Source organism: Astyanax mexicanus, chromosome 18 (assembly GCF_023375975.1).
Source record: "Astyanax mexicanus isolate ESR-SI-001 chromosome 18, AstMex3_surface, whole genome shotgun sequence".
Taxonomy (NCBI): domain Eukaryota; kingdom Metazoa; phylum Chordata; class Actinopteri; order Characiformes; family Acestrorhamphidae; genus Astyanax; species Astyanax mexicanus.
The window spans coordinates 6,009,380-6,031,792 of record NC_064425.1 but is presented as its reverse complement, the minus strand read 5'-3'; the positions used below and the strand labels follow the sequence as shown (position 1 = coordinate 6,031,792).

Below are 22,413 nucleotides of genomic sequence, written 5' to 3'. Positions count from 1 at the left end.
GGGTTATTCCACCAAATATTTCTGGACTCTTAAAGCTTTATGGATATAAACTTGTTTTCTGTGCATTATTTAAACCATTTCATCTATCTATCTATCTATCTATCTGTCTGTCTGTCTGTCTGTCTGTCTGTCTACATTTAAATGGTAATATGTTTATTCTTTGCTGGATTTTTCTTTACTTTTTATTCTCTGGATTTTTATTTTGAACAGAGTTGTGTAACTTACAGAATGATCCATGTATTGTTATTTATTTCCCCCCTGTATTGCATTAAGCAGGGAAATGTAAACTGTGAACATGCAGTCATACATAGGTCATATTTTTTTCAGTTTGAAAAGCAGTTTTTAAGGAAGTAAAGTTGTGCAATATGATGAGTGTTATAATTTACTATAGGTTATATTTAAACAAAGCTTAAACCAAATTCCCCCATTCCTATAGACTGCATTTACCATGTATTCTTTGCACCCCCGTACCGTGACGGTATAAACAATACATGTACCATTATACCCTTAATATACTGTGTATATCTTTTAAGAGGATGACACAGATAACTACACTAGCTGTAAGCTAAGAGTACGAGGTTTTGAATTAAAAGAGGGAGCGCTATGAAAATACTGGAGGAACCAGTCTGAAAGATCTGATTAAAAGCAGTAACTGGCAGTAGGAACACAAATAAAATAAAAAAACACATCCAACGAACATTTTGCTGTAGATGCACTTTATGGATATAATGGTTGTATTGTACAAATTAAACTACATCCAATCACAACTCTGCTTCTGTAAAGCCACCTTCCAGCAGACTTCCAGACCCAAACTCTAATCCAGTGGGTCCTAACAAAGTTCCCAGGGGGTGTGAGAGTGGATCTGGACTTTATCCAGATTTCACAGTTTTTTCACTGAATCAGACACTGACTCACTGATTCACCTTTCTACTCGACTCTTTGAATCAACTTGATTCTGTTTACTCATGTATGTTGTGGGTCTGAATTATTGGTTTTGCTTAAAAAATTGATCATTTTTACCTCCAGTTTGGAAGGCCTTTATCCAACCCACACATTAGGACTCATCCTATCACTTTATTAGTGCCTCCAACACCAGGAGGGTGAGGACCAGGACATGCCTCCTCCAGTACATATGAATTCAGTTACTGTTTGTTTAAGAACTGCTGTTGATTCAGCATCACTGGGTAAACGTGCACTCTATCCATCCAGAGACAGCCTATCCAATTGTGATCTCTGACCCGACCCAGCCCGTGCCCGTGCACGTTCTGCCCGAGCCCGACCCAACCCGAACCATAAACTGTTATTATGAGCCCAAGCCAGACTGATTGAATGAGTGAAATATGATCACGAGGTGCCGCAGCGCTGCCGCTGTTGTGCCATATCCGACTCCCTGCTGAATCTGACTCCGCTTCGCAGACAGAATCGGCACAACACCGCCCGCTGTAAAACTCGGGGAGTGAAAAGCATTTACAAATAAATTAAACACGAAAATGAGGGTATTCTATCAGTCATTTCAGTTCGTTTTAGTTAGTTTTATAAACACACAATACAGTTCCAGTTAGTTACTTTTTATCTTTTAGTTATTGTTTTTATTAGATTCAGTTAACACAAAGGGTTTTTCACTTTCAGTTTTAGTTACTTCATTCGTTTTCGTTAACAATAATAATTGGTTACTTAGCAACATTGTGATTATCACATCAGAGCTTTATATAAAATAAAAATATAATTAAAAAACAGATGCCTACATCTCAGACTATTTTCTGAAGCCCGACCCAACCCGGCCCGAGGAATGTGGTGTGAAATCTCGGCCTGATCCGACCCGATTTCGAGTCGGTCCTTGGGTCAGGTCGGTTCGGGCAGAGAATCTAAGCTCTACACACCTTTTTGAATATAGAGCTGAATAACGTTTTAAAATATGAATTCTGTGGGGATATAAAACATTTAACAATATAAGCAGAGGTTACACTAGCTGCTGCATTTTAAAAAAGGAGGTAGTAATTACAGTATATTGGGAAAAAAACGTGATTGAAAGTTGTCTGTTTTGCCATTGAAAACTATGGGGATGGGTGGGGTTACACATCTTTCTGCAACCGAACAGCACACAATTCACATTATCATGCTGCAATAGCAAAACTATAGCACTCTGGACTTCATGTTGCTGCTACTTGCCTATTACTCTCCCTATTTATTTTTATTTTTTTGTGTGTATTTATCTTGATATCTATTTCGTTCTATTCTATTTGTATTGTGTTCTTTTATTTTGTTATAGTGTAAACTGGATCGTGAGATCACAATTTCGTTCCACCTCATGTACCACATGTGATGCGAATGACAATAAAATCTCCTTGAATCCCTGAATCCTTGAGTGCTTTTTAGAAGATAAAATTTGTCTTCATAATTTGTCTTCAAATCAGGATTTTTTTTTGCTCTTGCCTATTTGAAAATCAAACACAGAGACAGTCTCTAAATAGTGAATTATTTAGGATTGTTTGGTAACTTGTGTATTTAACAGTTGCTGGATGTTCCTCTTGTTTTTTTTTCAGTGTATCATCTTCACTGTCATGACAGAACAGGTAGAAGCTGAACCCCTGCAGGGCAGTTAGGCTAATTTCCAGCTTTCTGTCTCTTCTGTCTCTGTCCCGCCTCCCTTACTGCAGACTGAAAGACGTCCTTACCTCACACAACTATGCATTTCCTCGCACGCACACTCTCGCTGAGGAGCACAGGTGATTCTATATACAATATCACACAGTGACTGTGCTCTAATATTATTTTAATGATAGTTTTTTTAATGCTATTTATGGAACTTATATAAAAAACACTGCTTTTTTTCTTTTATTTTCTTTTTTTACAGCTTTACCGCTCTCTAAAGGGAGACTAGATAATGAGGAGTCCTCTGGAGGAGGCAGACGACGAGAGGATGCCGCAGAGCCGTGAGTGGAGAGATTACCATCATGGTGTTCATCAGTGTGACACTTCACCACTTCCAGCAGCACCAGCCTCAAACACAAACCCACCAAACTCGCCCACCTCAGCACTTACAGGGGTCGGTCTGGAGCTGCATAACCACATTCCAGACATCAAGCAAGCTTCAACCTCTTCAACAGGTGGGTTCAAGATTTAGGACTGTGTTTATTACCAGTAGTTTTTAATGTTGGTATGTGATCATTAGGTATTATCATTGTTTATATAAGAACACTATTGCAGCCTGGATCATTTCTAATGATGCTATTTATGATTATTAGAATACATAGATTAACTATGCAGTTGCAAGAAGAATAATCAAACAATTTTTTGAGGTTTTGGAGTTTCTGTGCACTTATCACAAATAAAATAGTTTTGTTATTATTGAGCTCATTGATATGCACTGCAAGGGTGGGCGATATGGCCCTGAAATAATATGATATTTCATGGTATTTTTGCAATATCGATACTCTTGGTGAAATAAAAAAAATAATCTGAATTAAAAATAAGAGTAAAAATAATAATTCAAGAATAAACTACTGCAACAAAATGTATTTTTAATTTTACTATTGCATACGATATGATACTGAACACCCCTAACTAAGGTATTAATAAAAGCAAAAAAAAAAAAAAAAAAAAAAAACAGATTTGTAACAGTGATTCAGTCAATGATCCAGAATGTCATGATACTAATAATAATGCACTCCAAATATCTCCATATATCCAGAATTAAAGTAAAATAAATGATACTGGACCGATATAATCTGTCTCTAGTAGATATATAATGGGAGATAAGAACAGTGTGAATTGTGCTTTTGCTAAAAACAGCCAAAAAAAAGTGAAAAAGTAGTACCCTGATGTGATAATTAGGGGTGGGTGATATGGAATGATATTTCAGTGTTTGATATTGTTCATAAAATAAAAGAAATGTTGGCGATATTATTGCATGTGATACGACATGGCACACCCCTAAAGTAAGCACAGTGCAGGCTAGAAAAAGTAAGTGAAACTCTTTCCAAGAGATAACTATCACAAATGATGTCTCAAATCATTAAGAAGATGAAATTGAAAGTGTTTAAGGTTTGAAAGGTGCTTTACCAATTAAATAAACGTACACAAATCCGTTCCTTCTGGGAATTATTGATTGTTGTGAACTATGGCTTCATGTAAAAGACTTAAAACAATGTGTTATAATAGAGAAGCTGGAATTTGCTTTAAAAATTTGCTAAACAATAAACCTCAGTTCAGTGTACATCAGATTAAATTTAGACAAATTGCCCACAAACTGAGAAAGTTTAGGCCCATTTCTGCTTTAATTGGGAGTGGGCATTCTGTTAAAATACAACACCCAAAGGTAACAGAAAAAGACCAACAGGAAAGACTGCTGCTGCAAAACATTAAAACCTGCCATACCTTTACCCAGGACCCACCAGGATGTTCCTCAAATGATTCTTCAGAAAACTTATATGGACAAATAAGGCAATAGTGAAACAACACTGTGTTTAAAAGAAAAAAACACTCTCCCATCCAACCATCTGTGAAGCATGGTGGAGGAAGCATCATGCCTCTGGTCCTTTAAAACCGGATCACCCAAAGCCCAGAAGTAAATTAACTAAAGCATGGTTGAAGACTTTGTGTTTTAGAACGAGATTCCTGACTTTCACTCTGTTGAAACGCTGTGGAGAAATAATGCTTCTGTATTTTCTTGCACCTGTACTGTCTCTGGTTATACTAGTTATACTGGCTACACTGTTTATCCTGCGAGAGCCATTATCTTTATATGCAGAAAACTTGCAGAGTGATGTTTTAATATCTTTCTTTCTCTTCTTCTATCTTAAGTAATTTTTACATTGCTTCACTGGAATAAATTAAAATGATAATTATTAAAATTATATAGAATAGATTTAACAAGGCTGCCAGAAATTAAGCCCAAGTGTGCATTTCAATTATTTCTTTAAAATATTAGGCTAATTGGTTGACACACAGGGTCCTATATTAGTGATCTACAGCAGCTTGATTTAGGGTGTCAATGTGTCTTTGCTATCGCAACGACAGGAAAAGTATGGTTTGCGCTGCTCAAAACACTCAAAAAGCATGGGTATGTTTTGGGCATAATGTTAAATAAACCAATAATTTTGTGACTTGCAATTTCCTTTAAGAGGCAGGTGCAGTCTGACTTTGGCTGATTGCTATTTTAATGGCGCAGTGGAAACTTTTTTTTTTTTTTTTTTTTTTTAAAGTTTGGTCTCATCTATTGCACTGGAAAAACAATAGTACTAGAGCCATTGAGACAAAGTAACTGTTTAGGGGTGGTTTATAGAATAAAAAGTCAATATAAAATATAACATATCACACAGACTTCCAATCCAATGGAAATAAAAAAACTATTGAATATTTAAGTTAATTGGATTTATTTGCTGTATACATTCTATAGTAGAATATTAGAGTCTTTTTTCAGTGCATTACAGACACAAAAAAAAAACACTTTTTTCATCTTTACCATCATTGGAGATAATTCAGGGCTAAAAGGGTTAAATAAGTTTAGTTTGGATATCCGAAACAATTATATGCGATTATACTTTTTTTAATGCAGTGCATGTTAGGTAAATTAAGGGTGATTGGAACATACTGTAGGGCTCCAGCTGTGAAAAAAGCAAAATCTAAATCTTCTTTATAACAAAAATGCATCATTTGTTTGGATATTTTCCATTTAAAAAGCTCAAAAACTGTCCTAATCACTGCATTTCACTCTATGTAGTATGTATACAGCACATAATAGAACATAATATGAATATAACAGCCAACTTCTATGCTCTTTTAGGTCCAAAATCCAGGAAAGGCAAAAATGATAATAGATACCTGGGTGTCAGAGTGAGAATGCCAGTAAAAGACATGCTGAGGAATTTTCGCATAGCCAAGGGCATGGATCCAAAAGAGCTGCAGGTATGAGCTCTCCTCCAACCCACAGTACAACCACACAGACTTCATACAGCTGAGGAATTCATTTCACTTATGCTATCTTTCTTTTCTGTTTGTTACAGGAGGACAGTAAAGGAACAAAAGGTTTGAATGAGTTTACAGTATAGTAAAGTATCACCACTCATCACAGGTATGATTTTTTTTTTCATTTTGATGTTTTTGTGTAGGTAAAAAACGAGTCAACACAAGCGCTGATCGGAGAAACAGACTGGTAGGTATGCTCTTCTAAATTGGTCGCTAACTAAAAAGTAAGTGGCTTAGTGGCTTAGTGGTTGGCATGTTCGCCTCCCAGCGCTGGGGTCATGGGGTCTGGGTGGAGTTTCAATGTTCTCCCTGTGTCTGGGTGGGTTTCCTCCTACAGTCCAAAAACATGGAGATCAACAATTGGATACTCTAAATTGCCAAAAATATGTAATACTCTAAATTGATCTGGTCAATTGGATTGCCCTAAATTGACTTGGTGTGTATGTGTAAAAGTGTGTGGTATGTATATACGTTTGTTTAAGCTTGTGTATGTGTGTGTGTGTGTGTGTGGGTGTGTAAAATATATGTATGACTGTGCCCAGATATGGACTGGCACTCTGTCCTGGGTAAATGCTGTAGTGCCCGATGCAGTCCTCCAAGTAGATGGTTGTTTCCGGTTGAGAGTATGCTGTGCTCTATTGGCTGCTGATTCTCACCGGTGTGGATGAGTGCTGATTTTGAATGGTTGTATGTGTATAAAAAAAAAAAAAGAAAAAAAAAAAGTGTAAATTGTAAAGCGTCCTTGGGTTTCTAGAAAGGCACTATATAAGTTAAACTTCATTCATTCATTCATATTTCCCCAATGGTGGAACAAACTACCTTCTACTACCAGATCAGGAGAATCTCTCACTATCTTTAATAAACTCCTGAAGACAGAGCTCTTCAAAGAGCACTTACTCTCCTAACACCTCTAACTAACTACCTTCTACTACCAGATCAGGAGAATCTCTCACTATCTTTAATAAACTCCTGAAGACAGAGCTCTTCAAAGAGCACTTACTCTCCTAACACCTATAACTAACTAACTACAGGGGTTGTACAATGAAACTGAAACACCTGTCATTTTAGTGTGGGAGGTCTCATGGCTAAATTGGAGCAGCCTGGTGGTCAATCTTCATTAATTGCACATTGCACCAGTAAGAGCAGAGTGTGAAGGTTCAATTAGCAGGGTAAGAGCACAGTTTAATGCAAACAACATTATGGGAGACATACCAGAGTTCAAAAGAGGACAAATTGTTGATACACGTCTTGCTGGAGCATCTGTGACCAAGACAGCAAGTCTTTGTGATGCATCAAGAGCCACGGTATCCAGGGTAATGTCAGCATACCACCAAGAAGGACCAACCACATCCAACAGGATTAACTGTGGACGCTGTAACAGGAAGCTGTCTGAAAGGGATGTTCGGGTGCTAACCCGGATTGTATCCAAAAAACATAAAACCACGGCTGATCAAATCACGCAGAATTTAATGTGCACCTCAACTCTCCTGATTCCACCAGAACTGTCCGTCACCACTATAAATTATTGTGCTCTAAAACCAGATGTTTCAGTTTCAATGTCCAACTCCTGTACTTTTAATCTCATTTCCTTCTTCCCCTCCTTTCCTCCTCTATCCCACTATTTCCATTTGACCTCCTTTAGGCCCTTTTTTTTTACCTTGAACTTCTATCAATATATGTACATCATTATTGTAAGTTGCTTTGGACAAAATCATCTTCCAAATGTAATGTAATTTAATGTAATGTAATGTATGTTTTTAGAAAAAGTGGCAAACCAAGAGTTTGGAGGAACTTGCCATCATAGTGGAAGTGCTGGAAGAAGATCTAAAGACCAGTACATCTCCAAGTCCAGCAAATATGCACCAGTCTTCTACCCAATCCCCAGAGCCAGGAGACAAAAACTGGTGTGAACACAAGACCCAACAGAGCTTTACGTTCGATTCACCTCCAAATCGAAGTTTCTGTGAAACAAATACGTTTCTCATGCGATCCGTCGAGCTCTACAACTCCTTCCCCAGTTCTGCTTATAACCAGACCATCACTCCCAACAGTCAGGAGGGTTATGACCATTATGAGTCAGTCTATTATAGACCCAAGAGCCAGGCTGGAATGATCTGCTCACCTGGTGAAGGTGAATACCAGGTGCCCTCTCCACAAGAAGCAAGTTGGTGTGGTTCCACAAGGGAGATGAGCGGTCCAGCGTATCCCTACTCAGTTCAGGAGGACTGGGGCAGTCTGGCATTCTTCTGGACCCAAATGAAAAGAGAGGAGCACCTACAGAGTTCTATAACTGACCAAGAGCTTCTGGCCCTGGATAAGTGTGGGAGAACGTAAGTCCATCTTTGTGGTACTCTAATTTTGTATAAAAATGAGTTGGAGCGCTTCTACAGTGTATAGACACTGTATAACTGTAAATAACTAAATAACTGTAAATAACGAGGGAGCATCTTTGCTGATGTTGCACTTATACATTGACGTAGGAACCGGGCCACCCAATATCAGAAATAAAAAACGATACTACAGAAAAAGCAGAAAGAAGAAATTGTTTTAAAATAAACTTTTATTTTCAATGTGCGCCAAAATCAGCACCCCCGCCATGAAAAGCACCCCCTCTCAGGGTCAGTGATGAGAGCAATAAATCGCAACAATAACTATATACTGCAAAAATAATTGACTTTTGGGTAATATCTTGTTCTGCTAACCAACTAGGAGGGTTTGGGCTATCTAACATTTATAATAACTGCTGCCAAAAATCTCTATAAAACTCAAACTTACTTTTTTTTTTTTTAAATAAAAGGACAGTAGAAAAAATGAAAAACAAGAATTTAAGCTAATGAGTTTTTATTTTTGTAAAAAAAATTGAGAAAATGTAAATATACAACAGAATTGACATGCCTGTGCATAATAATAATAATAATAATAATAATAATAATAATAATAATAATAATAATTAAAAAATCTGTTGTATTGTTATTTTAAATATTAACTGTTATCAGTTCATCATTTTTTTTGTCATGTGTATATTTCATATGTATATAATTCAGACATTAAACACATTTCTTTCCTAACAACAGTAAATGTAATGTGGAGTAACATGTTTAGGTTGTAAAGTCACCTTTAGTTGGATTTAACTAATACACAGAAATGTTGTTCTAAGTCACTATAGGGTGGGCTTCGATTCATTTTAACAAATGGGTCCACCCCTCAATGTCGAACCTGCTCCTACGGCTTTGCACTTACATATAGAAACAGCAAACAGAATTTTAAGAAAAATGAAAAGTTGAATCTTCTCTCAATGTTCAGATTTGTCCATTGTTGTATCTTGTAACACAAGTCTGATGGTATAATCCAACTTGCAAAAAACAAAAATGGAAAAATCCAAAAATAAAGAAAATATATATATTTTTTCATTTTCATGCACTACATAAAAAAGAACGAGTATTTACATACAATTTTACACTTTTACATTTAAAGCGTTCAGAAAATTTGATTAAGAAACGTTAAACTGACTAATTGCGCATGCCGCAGCTTGATTTAGGGCGTGTCATTGTGTCTTTGGTATCTGAGGATGCTAAAAAAAAAAAAACACGCCTTGTTGTGCAGCTCAAAACTAACAAAAGGCATGAACTGTTTCTCTTAATTAAAAGTGGGTGTGTTTTGGGCGTAACATGATGTAAAACATTCAGTGTGCTGGTTGTCATCCCCTTTAAGAGGCAGGTGAGCTCTGACTTTGGCGCGTTTGTATCTTAACACTGCAGCGCTTTTGCGCATCTCAGCAGAGGACACTGACCTGCACGTTCACACTGTGAAGATACACCAGCAGATTATTTAAGGGGACAGCAATGTTGTTTTGTTCCTTATTTTTTCTGTTTGTTGTTGATGTGAAAATGTGATTTGCACACTGCAACACCTGCATAAGTATCGACTCTGTTGATTGACTGTTATCAGGGTTTAAATGGGTCAGTTGCGCACCTGTGTTTTTTGCAGCCCTTTTTATTTCTAAACTCTGATGCTATTTTAACAGTGCAGGCAAATAGACTGTTTCCATGTGGGGCAAGTAATTTAAATACCTTTGACAAAATAAGTCAAGTTATTAATATAAATGTTAAAATATGAAGTGATTATACTGATTATTGATTATACGAAAATATATAAGAAATAAAGAAGCCTTTGTTTGCATCCATATCCTAAATAGTGATGTTCTACTGAAAGGAACTCAACAGAATGTGGTGCATGCCATTTGCTTACCTTAAAATATCAGCTTTATACACATGTTAATGCTCCACTGACATTAGAAACGGCACTATGTAACTTTGGAAAAGCATGCAGGTAGACCTGCCATAGTTACATTATAAACTTATGGAACAATTCATGATTGACTTGACCTCAATAATAATTGATGAATGTGATATTGTCTATTCTGTTTATTTGTAGGATTAATCACATGCATAAAAATGAACAGTATCAGCCAGTCATACAATAACCAATGCTTCAATAACTAACTCCATACACACAATGTTTTTAAAAGGGTATGAATGCATTGTTGTTATTCTATTATGTCTTTAAATGACAATATTTTTTCTCTCAATAATTCCACAATATCATCCACAAAAAAATGTATTGTGACAGACCTGATACTGTCAAATTACGCATACGCTTCTTTCATAATGTAACAACAATGTGGAACAGGAGGAATCCTTTATATTAGATATTGTTTCCCAAAATTCTGACAAAACATTACATAAACTAACCTTAAAAACACGCTATTCTTCGTTTAATCTCAGAAGAGGTGCAGGATATGCTTTACATTATATATGAAAAACAGTAATGCTGTATACTATCCTGTAGAAGATTAGATTACTGTACTAATCCTCAGATTATTGTGTTCCTCACAGGCTGCTACACAGAGCTGTAGACGAGGGGAAGCGAGCTCTCGTGTATGTGATCGCCAGAAGGATGGCAGAACTGAAGAAGCTGGATGTTAAAGATACAGAGGGAAAGGTAACACTCGGTTAAACACATCCTGAACACACACACACACACACACACACACACACATACTCTAAAACACTGAACACTCAACACAATAAGCGCTTTGATTTTACATAATTGGAATGTGATGAGTGGTAGCTAATGATCAAATGGATCCAGAGCATCGTTTCCTTTATGCTCACAAGTTCTGGCAAGAAGTGTGTTGATGTAACAGTTCCGCCTCCAGACAGGTTCTTGGCTCGGTCTCGTTTATTCATCCTCAGCTGAACCCTGAAGCGTAGCCTTCAACAGGCACGATAAAAAACACAGCGCTGTAAATGTACATGATTTGAATTTGATTTTAATACGAACGCAATTAAAGCAAGTGTGCTGATATATAAAACAGTTTACTCATTTGCAAACTTCATATTTCATATTTGAATCATGTAAATTCATAGTGAAGTGTTTTTTTTTTTTTTTTTTAGTATACAGTACCAGTCTGTGACCAAACCACCATCAATTACTCAGTGCATACATATTTACTCAGCTATTTTTTTTCTTCAGTTAATACCACACTGTAAGCCCGGATAAGTTGAATTTACTTTAAAAATTTGAGGAAACCGGTTGCCTTAAAAAGGTTAAGTATTAGGCGCTGAGTGGTCCAGCGGTCTAAAGCGCTGCCACAATGAGCGGAAGGTCGCAGGTTTGAACCCCCACTCTTGCAGCTTTACCATCAAGCTGCCGGCGCTCAGAGGGACCACAATTGGCCCTGCTCCCTCCAGGTGGGTAGGGTGGGCGCTCTCTCCCTACATCACTCCTAGGGTGATGTCCGCAGCACAGGGCGTCTGTGAGCTGATGTATTGGAACCCCCGAGCTTACCCCCGAGCGCGCTGTGATGCTACTGTGTAATGCTGCGGCTCGAAAAGAAGCGGTGGCTGACTTCACATGTGTCGGAGGGAGCATGTGCTGGTCTTCGCCCTCCTGGGGTGTTGGGGCATCACTGGTAATAGGGGGAGTCCTAATGAGTGGGTTGGGTAATTGGCCGTGTAAATTGGGGAGAAAAAGGGAAAAATTTTAAATAAAAAAAAAAAAAGGTAATGAAAACTTAGCATAAGTTAGCATAGCTCAGAATATCAAGTTATTACAACTAAAGGGAAAGTTGATTTAACCTTTTATTTTTGTCACACTTAGATAAGTTGAGTTTACTTAACGTTTTCAAGGTTTAAAAGAATTGCTCAATTTAAAGTAATGGGAAATGAAAACTTGAGTTAGAATAAATTAAAACAAAAAAGGTTATTACAACTAAAGGGGAAGTTGATTTTTTTTAAGGTAGCCCAGGGGGAATCACTACACACTGATGGTGATTGATGATAGTCAGAAACTGTTGGACACACCCAGTATGCAAATAGATTCTGACAGAAGCCAATAGAAAAGAAGCTGCCAATGACAACAGACTAAACTTAGTTATTATAAGTTGGTTCAACTCAAAGATCTCAGTTTGAATAGTACAGTATATGTGCCCACAAATGTTCAACTAACTCAAAATAGTTGAATATTGTTTAGAAATATCCAATTTTATGTGAAACAGACTTAATTATTTGAGTTAAAATAACGTATGGGTGAATAGATAAATATTACAATAACTACAAATTCTATGTCTTGACCAGAGGTGGAAAAAGTACTAAAAAATTGTAATTAAGTAATAGTACCTTTACTTTGGAAAAAATTCTACTCAAGTAAAAGTAAAAGTACCCATCTAAAAATCTACTCGAGTAAAAGTAAAAAAGTACTCAATTTAAAATTTACTTTGAGTAAAAGTTACATAGTTACATTTGTTTATTTAAAGTAAAAAAGTACAAATCATAAATAAAATAATTATTAAAGTAAATTGGACCTTTCAGGCAGTATTTGTTCACACCATACCATAAAACATTTTACTGTTAAAAAGTTATGGTCATATTTTTTTTAACTTGACATTGCTCTACTTTAACTGCTATTTACATATTTTTTTTTCCACATTCAAGCAGATTGTTTAATGTTCCCAATAAAAACGTAATGAATTATCATTAAAAACATGAACACATACAAAAAAAAAACTGTTGGCCGGTGCATGTGCAGTGCCATAAAGAAGAACATATCGATGGGTAGCATAACTCGACAGAACACCGGTTCCCCCGAGCCGCGCTTACAGACCCCAGGCTACACAGCTGATCCACACAGCGTCTCTCCCGCTAACCATAATAAACACTGCAAGTTCAGCTGCGCTGCCATGGAGAACAAAACTCAATTTTTTTTATTCAAACTATGTTTTTTTTTCCCCAGCATTCATTTTTTACTCAGTAACGTGGAGTTTTCCAAAGTAGCAAAGTAAATTACTTGTGCCAAAATGAGCTTGAGTAAAAGTAAAAGTACCTATTTTAAAAACTACTTTAAAAATTACAAATTACTCATAAAATCTACTCAATTACAGTAACCTGAGTAAATGTAATTAGTTACTTTCCACCTCTGGTCTTGACTTAGTTATATTAACTTAATACACACTAACAGCCCACAAATACAACAGCTACAAACAGCAAAAGTACCATAGACAATAGTAAAAACGACCACAACAATCAATACTTAATGTTCCTACAAGTACAGCTGTTCAACAAGGATCACACATTTGTATGGCTACAGTAACATTACACCAGAGCAGCCAAAACATTAAGTATGCACAAAAATTCACCAGTATTATTGTGGTTAGTTTCACATTGAAGGGCAGGCTTTAAAAAATAGGCCTTTTTTATAAGACACAACACAATATCGTTCTCATATACAGTCACAATTCCATGATAGTTATATTATTATTGAACTAATCCAGCATAAGCGCTGTTTTCTGACTAACCAATTTGTAGTAGCCCCTTCATCAGAACACTGCTGAGAAGGGGTTAGACAGCCGTGGCCCTGCCCCCGCAGTGAAAATCATGAATCTGATTGGTTAGATTGTCCTACGACTTTTCTATTAGCCTCATTACTACACTCTTCTCAAAATCAGAAGAAGGGTCCACACAGACACACTAGGGCAGAAGCCATTTTTAAAAGCAGTTTTGATTGGTTAGAACTGCTATCAGTCAGATATGCATCCTATAGCAACTGAAAAACGCAGAATAATGCTTTAAATTAGTTGCTTTTTATAAATTAGTTAATTTATAAAATGCATGCTTATAGTTTACAATAACTACAATATATATTTCCTGATTAAATATTATGTAATGATTTGCATGCACCTATTTTCACCCCTTCTCTGAAAGGTTAGAAGGGCCTCACTGCACACCACTGATTAATCCTACTAAAAATAATATATTTATTTGGAACATTTATCACATTTTACCACATTTTACAGTTTTAAAGTATGCTACTGGGCTATACACTTCATTTTAATAGCTGTAGCTACAATAATAACACTCACCTGTGCTCCATTTTCCCTTCCTGGTCTGGCAAAAGGCCCATCTCACTTTTAGCTGCCCTCAAATAGTGCCTAAGCAAAACAGAGGCATGCTAGTAGGCCCCATTTTGGGCCATACCATTTAGAGGGGAGATCTTTGGGGCTTTTTGGGGATTTTAATTATTCTTTTATTTTGTCTATGTTTATTGTGTGGGATTGTGGCCTATGATATGTAAAATTACTAAATTACTAATTTATATTTTACTATATATATTTTTTCTATTTTGTGTTTATTTGATTTATTGTTTATTTGTTTATTGCAAGTTTGAACACATCTGAAATTCAGTGGGGTTTTTTTTCATTATTTTAAAATATTCTGCATTGTAGATTAAAACAAAAATCATCCAAACTATGAAAAAAAAACATAAATAATTTATAGTTAACAAAAAAGTATTAACCCCTTAACAGACTAGGATTTTTGTTAATTGTCTGCCTGACATTACACCACTAAATCTTGAGGATTTCTATTCAAGCATTACATAAAAAGCTTTCATATTTAATAAGAAACATTACTGAAAATCATAACTGTAATTGTAATATAAAAAATATTTAAGTAAATCTGCTAATGTCAAAATATAATGAATAAAATCATAAAACTGGCTCTTTTTTCAAAGTAGCTCCTCTTGCTTAGATTAGACAGTTTTGCACATCTCTGCTGGATTTTCTCAGTCAGTTTTATGAGTTAGAGTCACCTGGAATTCAGGCTTTCAGTTAACAGCTGTGCTGAACTCGTCAAGAGTTAATTACTTGAATTTCTTGCCTCTTAATGTGTTTCTCAAGTGCAGTCACTGCAAAGACCATCAAAAAACGTTATGATGATGAAACTGGCTCCCATCAGGACCACCCAAAGAAGCGAAGAACAAGAGTATTCTCTGTCGCTTTTACAGCGGCAGTTTGTATTATTAGTTTGTTTCTAAACTGAAAGCAGAAGCATTTCTGAGAGGAGAAGAATATGGATAAAATATAGTGTTTAATGCTACCAGTGTGCTGAAACAACCATCTCTGCTAAGCCTAATATATTAATTTTAAAAACTGGGGTGCCGGGTCGTTTTCCACGAGAGTTCTTCTTCTGGCCACGTCACACATCTTTACGTACTTACGTCACACGTACAGCCTCTAAAAGAGGATCCGGCTCAGTTTTACTGAACGTGAGCAACTGGTGGAGCAATGGAGACTTCAGAAGAGGAAACTCAGAGCTCAGTAGCTCATTCACTCATAATAAAACTGTGCTCTCTCTCTCTGACTGAACATAACCTGGAATCGGATTCATCCGCTCAAAAGAAGACCACATCACACCCGCCTAGTTTAAAATGATTCTTACACATGCTCAGTGCAATTACCCATTCTCACCAGAGAGGGACCTCAATCCCATAAATCCCAAAACTTACAGACATCAGCTTTAAAGGAGGATAATAATAAATTATACAGAAAAAAACAGATAGAGGACTACAGTCTGTAATTATAGAAAAGTTAAAAGTATAAAAAGTTCTACTATATATTCAGTGGATCTGATTAAAAGGACAATGAGTGTAGTAAGTAGGTGGTATTCTAATAGTAGGTATTCTAATAGTAGTTTAACAATCAAAATTCACGAGCAGTCCTTCTGATTGATAGATATGTAAGTGGTGTGTTTTTATTTATTTAGTTTATTTTCTGTCTGCAGACTCCTCTCCACCTGGCTGCACACAGGAATCAGCATCTCGTAGTTGCAGATTTGATTTCTCTCGGTGCAAACATCAACGAGAAGGACCGATATGGAAAGACGTGCCTCCACATCAGTGCGGAATATGGATATGTCAGAGTTTTGGAGGTAGCGCTGTGTTCATGATTTACATGATGGTACTTGTTGTGTGGAATTAAAACTGTGAGATTGACGTTTCATTACTCTTAACAGGTGCTGAAGAGCTGCATGAGGAATGGAATTTATATTGACTTGGAGGCCAGAGACATGAATGGTATGTTGTTTTTCATTAAGAGTTTTCAGCTTCTGAATTTCAAGACTTGAGGTTCTACTATTGCAATCTTTACATGAGCCATGAACCGTGCACTGCGTAACTTGATTTAGGGTGTGTGTTTGCTAAAATGGAAAGTACACCATGTGCGGCTCGAAGCACACAAAATGCATGCAATAATTATTTTATTTAATCATGGATGTGTTTTGGGCATAACATAAAATAATCAATCATAGTTTTACAGTATGATACAGTTACATTATGATACAGTTACATTATGATACACTTACAGTATGATACACTTACATTGTGATACAGTTACATTATGTTACAGTTACATTGTGAAACAGTTACAGTATGATGCAGTTACATTGTGATACAATTACAGTATGATACAGTTACATTATGATACAATTACAGTATGATACAGTTGGTGTATGATACAGTTACATTATGATACAATTACAGTATGATACAGTTGGTGTATGATACAGTTACATTATGTAACAGTTATATTGTGATACAGTTACAGTATGATACATTTAGTGTATGATACATTTACAGTATGATACAGTTACAGTATGATACAGTTACATTATGATACAGTTACATTATGTAACAGTTATATTGTGATACAGTTACAGTATGATACATTTAGTGTATGATACATTTACAGTATGATACAGTTACAGTATGATACAGTTACATTATGATACAGTTACATTATGTAACAGTTATATTGTGATACAGTTACAGTATGATACATTTAGTGTATGATACAGTTACAGTATGATACAGTTACAGTATGATACAGTTAGTGTTTGATACAGTTACAGTATGATACAGTTGGTGTATGATACAGTTACAGTATGATACAGTTAGTGTATAATACAGTTACAGTATGATACCGTTAGTGTATGATACAGTTACAATATGATACAGTTAGTGTATGATACAGTTACATTATGATACAGTTACATTATGATACAGTTACATTATGTTACAGTTACAGTATGATACAGTTACATTATGATACAGTTATATTGTGATACAGTTACAGTATGATACATTTAGTGTATGATACATTTACAGTATGATACAGTTACAGTATGATACAGTTACATTGTGATACAGTTACAGTATGATACAGTTAGTGTATAATACAGTTACAGTATGATACCGTTACATTATGTTACAGTTACATTGTGATACAATTACAGTGTGATACATTTAGTGTATGATACAATTACAGTATGATACAATTAGTGTATGATATAGTTAGTGTATGATACAGTTACATTATGATACATTTACAGTATAATACAGTTACATTGTGATACTGTTAGTGTATTATACAGTTAGAGTATGATACAGTTAGTGTATGATACAGTTACAGTATGATATCGTTAGTGTATAATACAGTTACAATATGATACTGTTAGTGTTTGATACAGTTACAGTATGATACAGTTAGTGTATGATACAGTTACAGTATGCTATTGTTAGTGTATAATACAGTTACAATATGATACTGTTAGTGTATAATACAGTTACAATATGATACTGTTAGTGTATTACAGTTACAGTATGATACAGTTGGTGTATGATACAGTTACAATATGATGCAGTTAGTGTATGATACAGGTACAGTATGATACAGTTGGTGTATGATACAGTTACATTAGGATACAGTTACAGCATGATACCTTTACAGTATGATAAAGTTACACTAAGATACAGTTACAGTATGATACAATTACAGCATGATACAGTTACAGCATGATACTGTTACAGTATGATAAAGTTACACTCAGATACAGTTACAGTATGATACAGTTACAGCATGATACAGTTACAGTATGATACAGTTACAGCATGATACTGTTACAGTATGATAAAGTTACACTCAGATACAGTTATAGTATGATACAGTTACAGTATGATACACTTGGTGTATGATACAGTTACAGTATGATACAGTTGGTGTATGATACATTTAGTGTATGATACAATTACAGTATGATACAGTTACAGTATGATAAAGTTACACTAAGATACAGTTACAGTATGATACAGTTACAGCATGATACAGTTACAGTATGATACAGTTACAGCATGATACTGTTACAGTATGATAAAGTTACACTCAGATACAGTTACAGTATGATACAATTACAGCATGATACAGTTTCATTATAATACAGTTATGTTATGATACACTTATAGTATGATACAGTTACATTTTAATACAGTTACAATATGATACAGTTACATTATGATACACTCTGATACAGTTTATATAATGTAACTGTAAAGATAATAAATCCTGGAATGTCAGGGGGAGCTTTAGTAACAGTTTAAATCAACCGAGTATAAAACAGATTTCTCATAACTGTTGAGTTTTACACTGACATTTTTAACAACTTTATTCACTAATCAGTGACATTTCTACTACGAGTCTTTCCAAATTCTTTTTGCCCTATAACCATGAAGCCAACATAATCGAAATCTGTGACACTCAAAAATGATTTGTAGCGTTTTACATCATTTAAAGTGAAAAAAGTGAAATGAATCACCAAATGATACCAAATGTGTCTCAGCTAATCAACTAGATTTAGGGTGAGGGAGTAAAGGTTGTGTATTTACTGTGTGTGTGTGTGTGTGTGTTTGTGTGTGTGGTCAGGACTCAGTGCGTTGCAGCATGCCTCAGTGACTCTGAAGAGCACAGTGTGTGAGCTGGAGAGGAGCGTGACTGCGGATCAGACCCGGCTGCACTCTCTGCGGAAAGAGCAGATGATGGAGACGCTGGAGTGTCTTCTGCAGATGGAATGCAGCCTGCAGGTGAGTCACGACCACGTGTCCACGTGACTCATATGAAAGTGAACACACTCACACGCTTCCTTTGAATTTGTTTTCTTAAATTAAGAATAGGGATGGGCAGAGGTGAATGACGAACAAAGTATTTCAAAGTATTTATTACGCAATGCTCTGTATCACACAAACACGGCTTTCCACTGTAATAGAACACGTATCAACCAAACCAAAGGAAGAATGCCGCTGTCTACTTAACCTAAAAAAAGTGATACGTGTATACGCGTCACAGTTTCGCAGGTCACACTTTTTTCATTGGTTTGGTTTTTATTTGATAAAAATTTTGAACACCATTTTTGTTCCAATTCATTAAATCACAAAAAATACATTTCAGTGTGTAGTTGTAAGGTGACAATGCCAGTCAGCTGGAATTTTTCATAAATTTCCTTCAGGATAAATAAAGTATCTATCTATCTAACCATCCATCCATCCATCCATCTATCTATCTATGGGAGATAGTGGGAGACTGGTTCAATTACAGGTCTGGGCAACAATTTTTGGTTAACGCTTTATAATACAGCCCACATTTTAGAGGATAACTTCTCTGAATGAACCAGTACATTAAAATACTTACCAGGTCCCACAGGTACTTTAACTGTAGGTATAAATAAAGCACTCAGAACAACCAGGAAGAAGAGAGTAACAACTAGGCAACTTTTTGAAACTTATCTTGTATTTTCCCAACACTTATGGTGTAACTGTTCTCTATGAATCAGTATTATACAAAACACTTATGGGCTCCTACTCGTACCTAAATATAGGTTCCAATAAAGCACAGGAGAACCTGCAATTTCCCTCAACATGTGGTGCAATTTTCCTTTAAAATAATATATAATCATTTTGCCCTTTGTTCATGGCAGTTATGCCAGGCTTCATTTCAGTCACACTCCAGTGAATTATAGTTCTAATATATATTTTGTTTAGTTTTAAAGTGCTTATGTAGATGATGTCTCGTATTTATAATCATTGTCTTATGTTATATAGGCTATGTTCACATTACCAGGCTGAAGTGACTCAAATCTGATTTTTTTTTTGCTCAATGTGGCTCAGATCTGATTTTTTTCATTGCTGTGTGAACGTGCCAAATCAGTTTTTTTTTTTTTTGTCAAACCAGATTTGAGTCACTTTCATATGCGGTCCTAAATAAAACGCATATGTATCCGATCCACGGACATGCAACATGAATGTGAACGGTCAAATGAGAATTTATGCGTCTTTTTTCATTAGCATTAGTGCTATGTGCTTCTCTCTCGTACCCACACTGCATCTGTGCTGCAAAAAAACAGCAAAAGCAAACCACCTGGCCTTTTTTTACCTCCTCGACCTGAGCATGAACTTCAGAGCAGCTGTTTACTCTCCACTCCGGCAAAAGATGCTCCACATATGAGCTGCTAACTCATCCATTTCCCTTTATAAAGCTACGAGTCTCTCGTCTCTCTAATATGAGGGTTTTTGTTGTTGGTGAAGAAGGAGACGTTTATACAGGTATCAGTGTGCAGCATATGAGGCGCTTCAGGGACAGATTCGTTCACATTACACATTACAGATACAGATCACTTACATTTACAGTGAAGTGTATCATCGTCAAGCAAAAAATCTGATTTAAGCAATGTGATAAGTTTTATTGATTGTTCTTTTCTCTTTTCTCCAGGTCATGTAGCCCAGCAGAGGACTGTCCAGACCCGCAGCTGCTTCTCACACAGCGAGTGCTTTCTGCTGAACAAGGCAGTGTTGTTACCTGACGGTAAATGTTTTTGGGTTAATACAGGTTTGTACCTGCCACAGACGCAGCATAATTGCATGTTCTCAATACGTTTAATAGAGTAAGGACATCTGTGGCATGGTAAAAGCTATGTATTATGCAACCAGAGCTTTTGTGAAGTGAAATCACAGGAGAGAAAGCCTCCTGTCTCACTCGCGACACAATAATGCAACGGTTGTGCATCAGCTGGTTTCTGTGAAACTTCCACTGTTTGTTACGTTAAAGTAGCAGAATATTGAACTGAAATGTGGTGCGATCTGCAGCTCTGCTTCCTGTCACTTTAACGGGTTAGTCTCTTTTATAACTATGCTCTAAGAGCAAAAGACTAACAGCTGTGAAGGATCATCAGACCTGTAGATTCGTGCCATGTTCATATAAGGTTACGTGAACTTTTTGACTCACTTGTTTTGTTTGTTTCGTGTTTTCTGAAGCTGTACGTTTGATTGATGTTTGAAATTATATTGAACAACAATTAAATCTAATTATATTATATAACATTGGGACTGGGAATGTGGGGCTATTCTGTATAAATACCAGTATTCATTTACTACAGCATTTATATATCTGAATAATACTCTGTGAAAATGAATTGTGTGAATAATTCAGTTGCTTTGACTATGATTTTTGTCATATCGAATTTTGTCATATCAAGTTTTGTTTCCTTTAAAAAAAATAGGAGATAGTTATGAAATGTAGTGGATGTAGTTTCATAATCTCATCCTAGTTGGAGTTTTTGTGCCAATAACACAGAAATCAGTGCTGAAATGTCTCCATATTGCCATATTTTGCTTGTTTGTCCATTAATGCAAAAATACAGTATCTATTATGTCTTACTTTAAGTATGGAATCATATATACAGCTTCTAAAAATATTTAACAGACCATTTGTTTATGAGTCAGTTTCTCTGATTTTGCTATTTGTAGGTATATATTTGAGTAAAATGAACATTGTTGTTTTATTCTATAAACTACAGACAACATTTTTCGCAAATTCCAAATAAAAATCATTGTCATTTAGAGCATTTATTTGCAAAAAGATGCAGAGCTTTCAGACCTCAAATAATCCAAAGAAAACAAGTTTATATTCATAAAGATTTAAGAGTTCAGAAATTAATATTTTGTGGAGTAAAAATTTCCTTGGCATGTTCTCCTCCACCAGTCTTACACACTGCTTTTGGTGCAAAAATTTAAGCTGTTCAGTTTGGTTTGATGGCTTGTGATCATCCATCTTCCTCTTGATTATATTTCAGAGGAACTCATCATTTTTAATTGCTCTAATATGTTTTTTCAGAGCTGTATAATATTAAACACACATATTTTTAAATTGTTATGTAGTTATTTTATATATATATATATATATATATATATATATATATATATATATATATATATATATATATATATATA

At 35.6% G+C, this 22,413-nt stretch overlaps 1 protein-coding gene across 1 annotated transcript; it reads left to right on the top strand.

The window, feature by feature from the left end:
• Nucleotides 1-2,559: 2,559 nt before the first annotated feature.
• On the top strand, nucleotides 2,560-21,612 carry zgc:113279 (uncharacterized protein LOC553749 homolog). Its single transcript, XM_007260521.4, has 11 exons — nucleotides 2,560-2,726; nucleotides 2,855-3,107; nucleotides 5,786-5,907; nucleotides 6,006-6,027; nucleotides 6,111-6,154; nucleotides 7,729-8,297; nucleotides 10,863-10,968; nucleotides 16,086-16,232; nucleotides 16,317-16,377; nucleotides 19,058-19,215; nucleotides 20,897-21,612. Exons 2-11 carry the CDS (start codon nucleotides 2,885-2,887, stop codon nucleotides 20,903-20,905), a joined length of 1,461 nt encoding a protein of 486 aa, XP_007260583.3. The 5' UTR covers nucleotides 2,560-2,726; nucleotides 2,855-2,884; the 3' UTR covers nucleotides 20,906-21,612.
• Nucleotides 21,613-22,413: the final 801 nt, after the last annotated feature.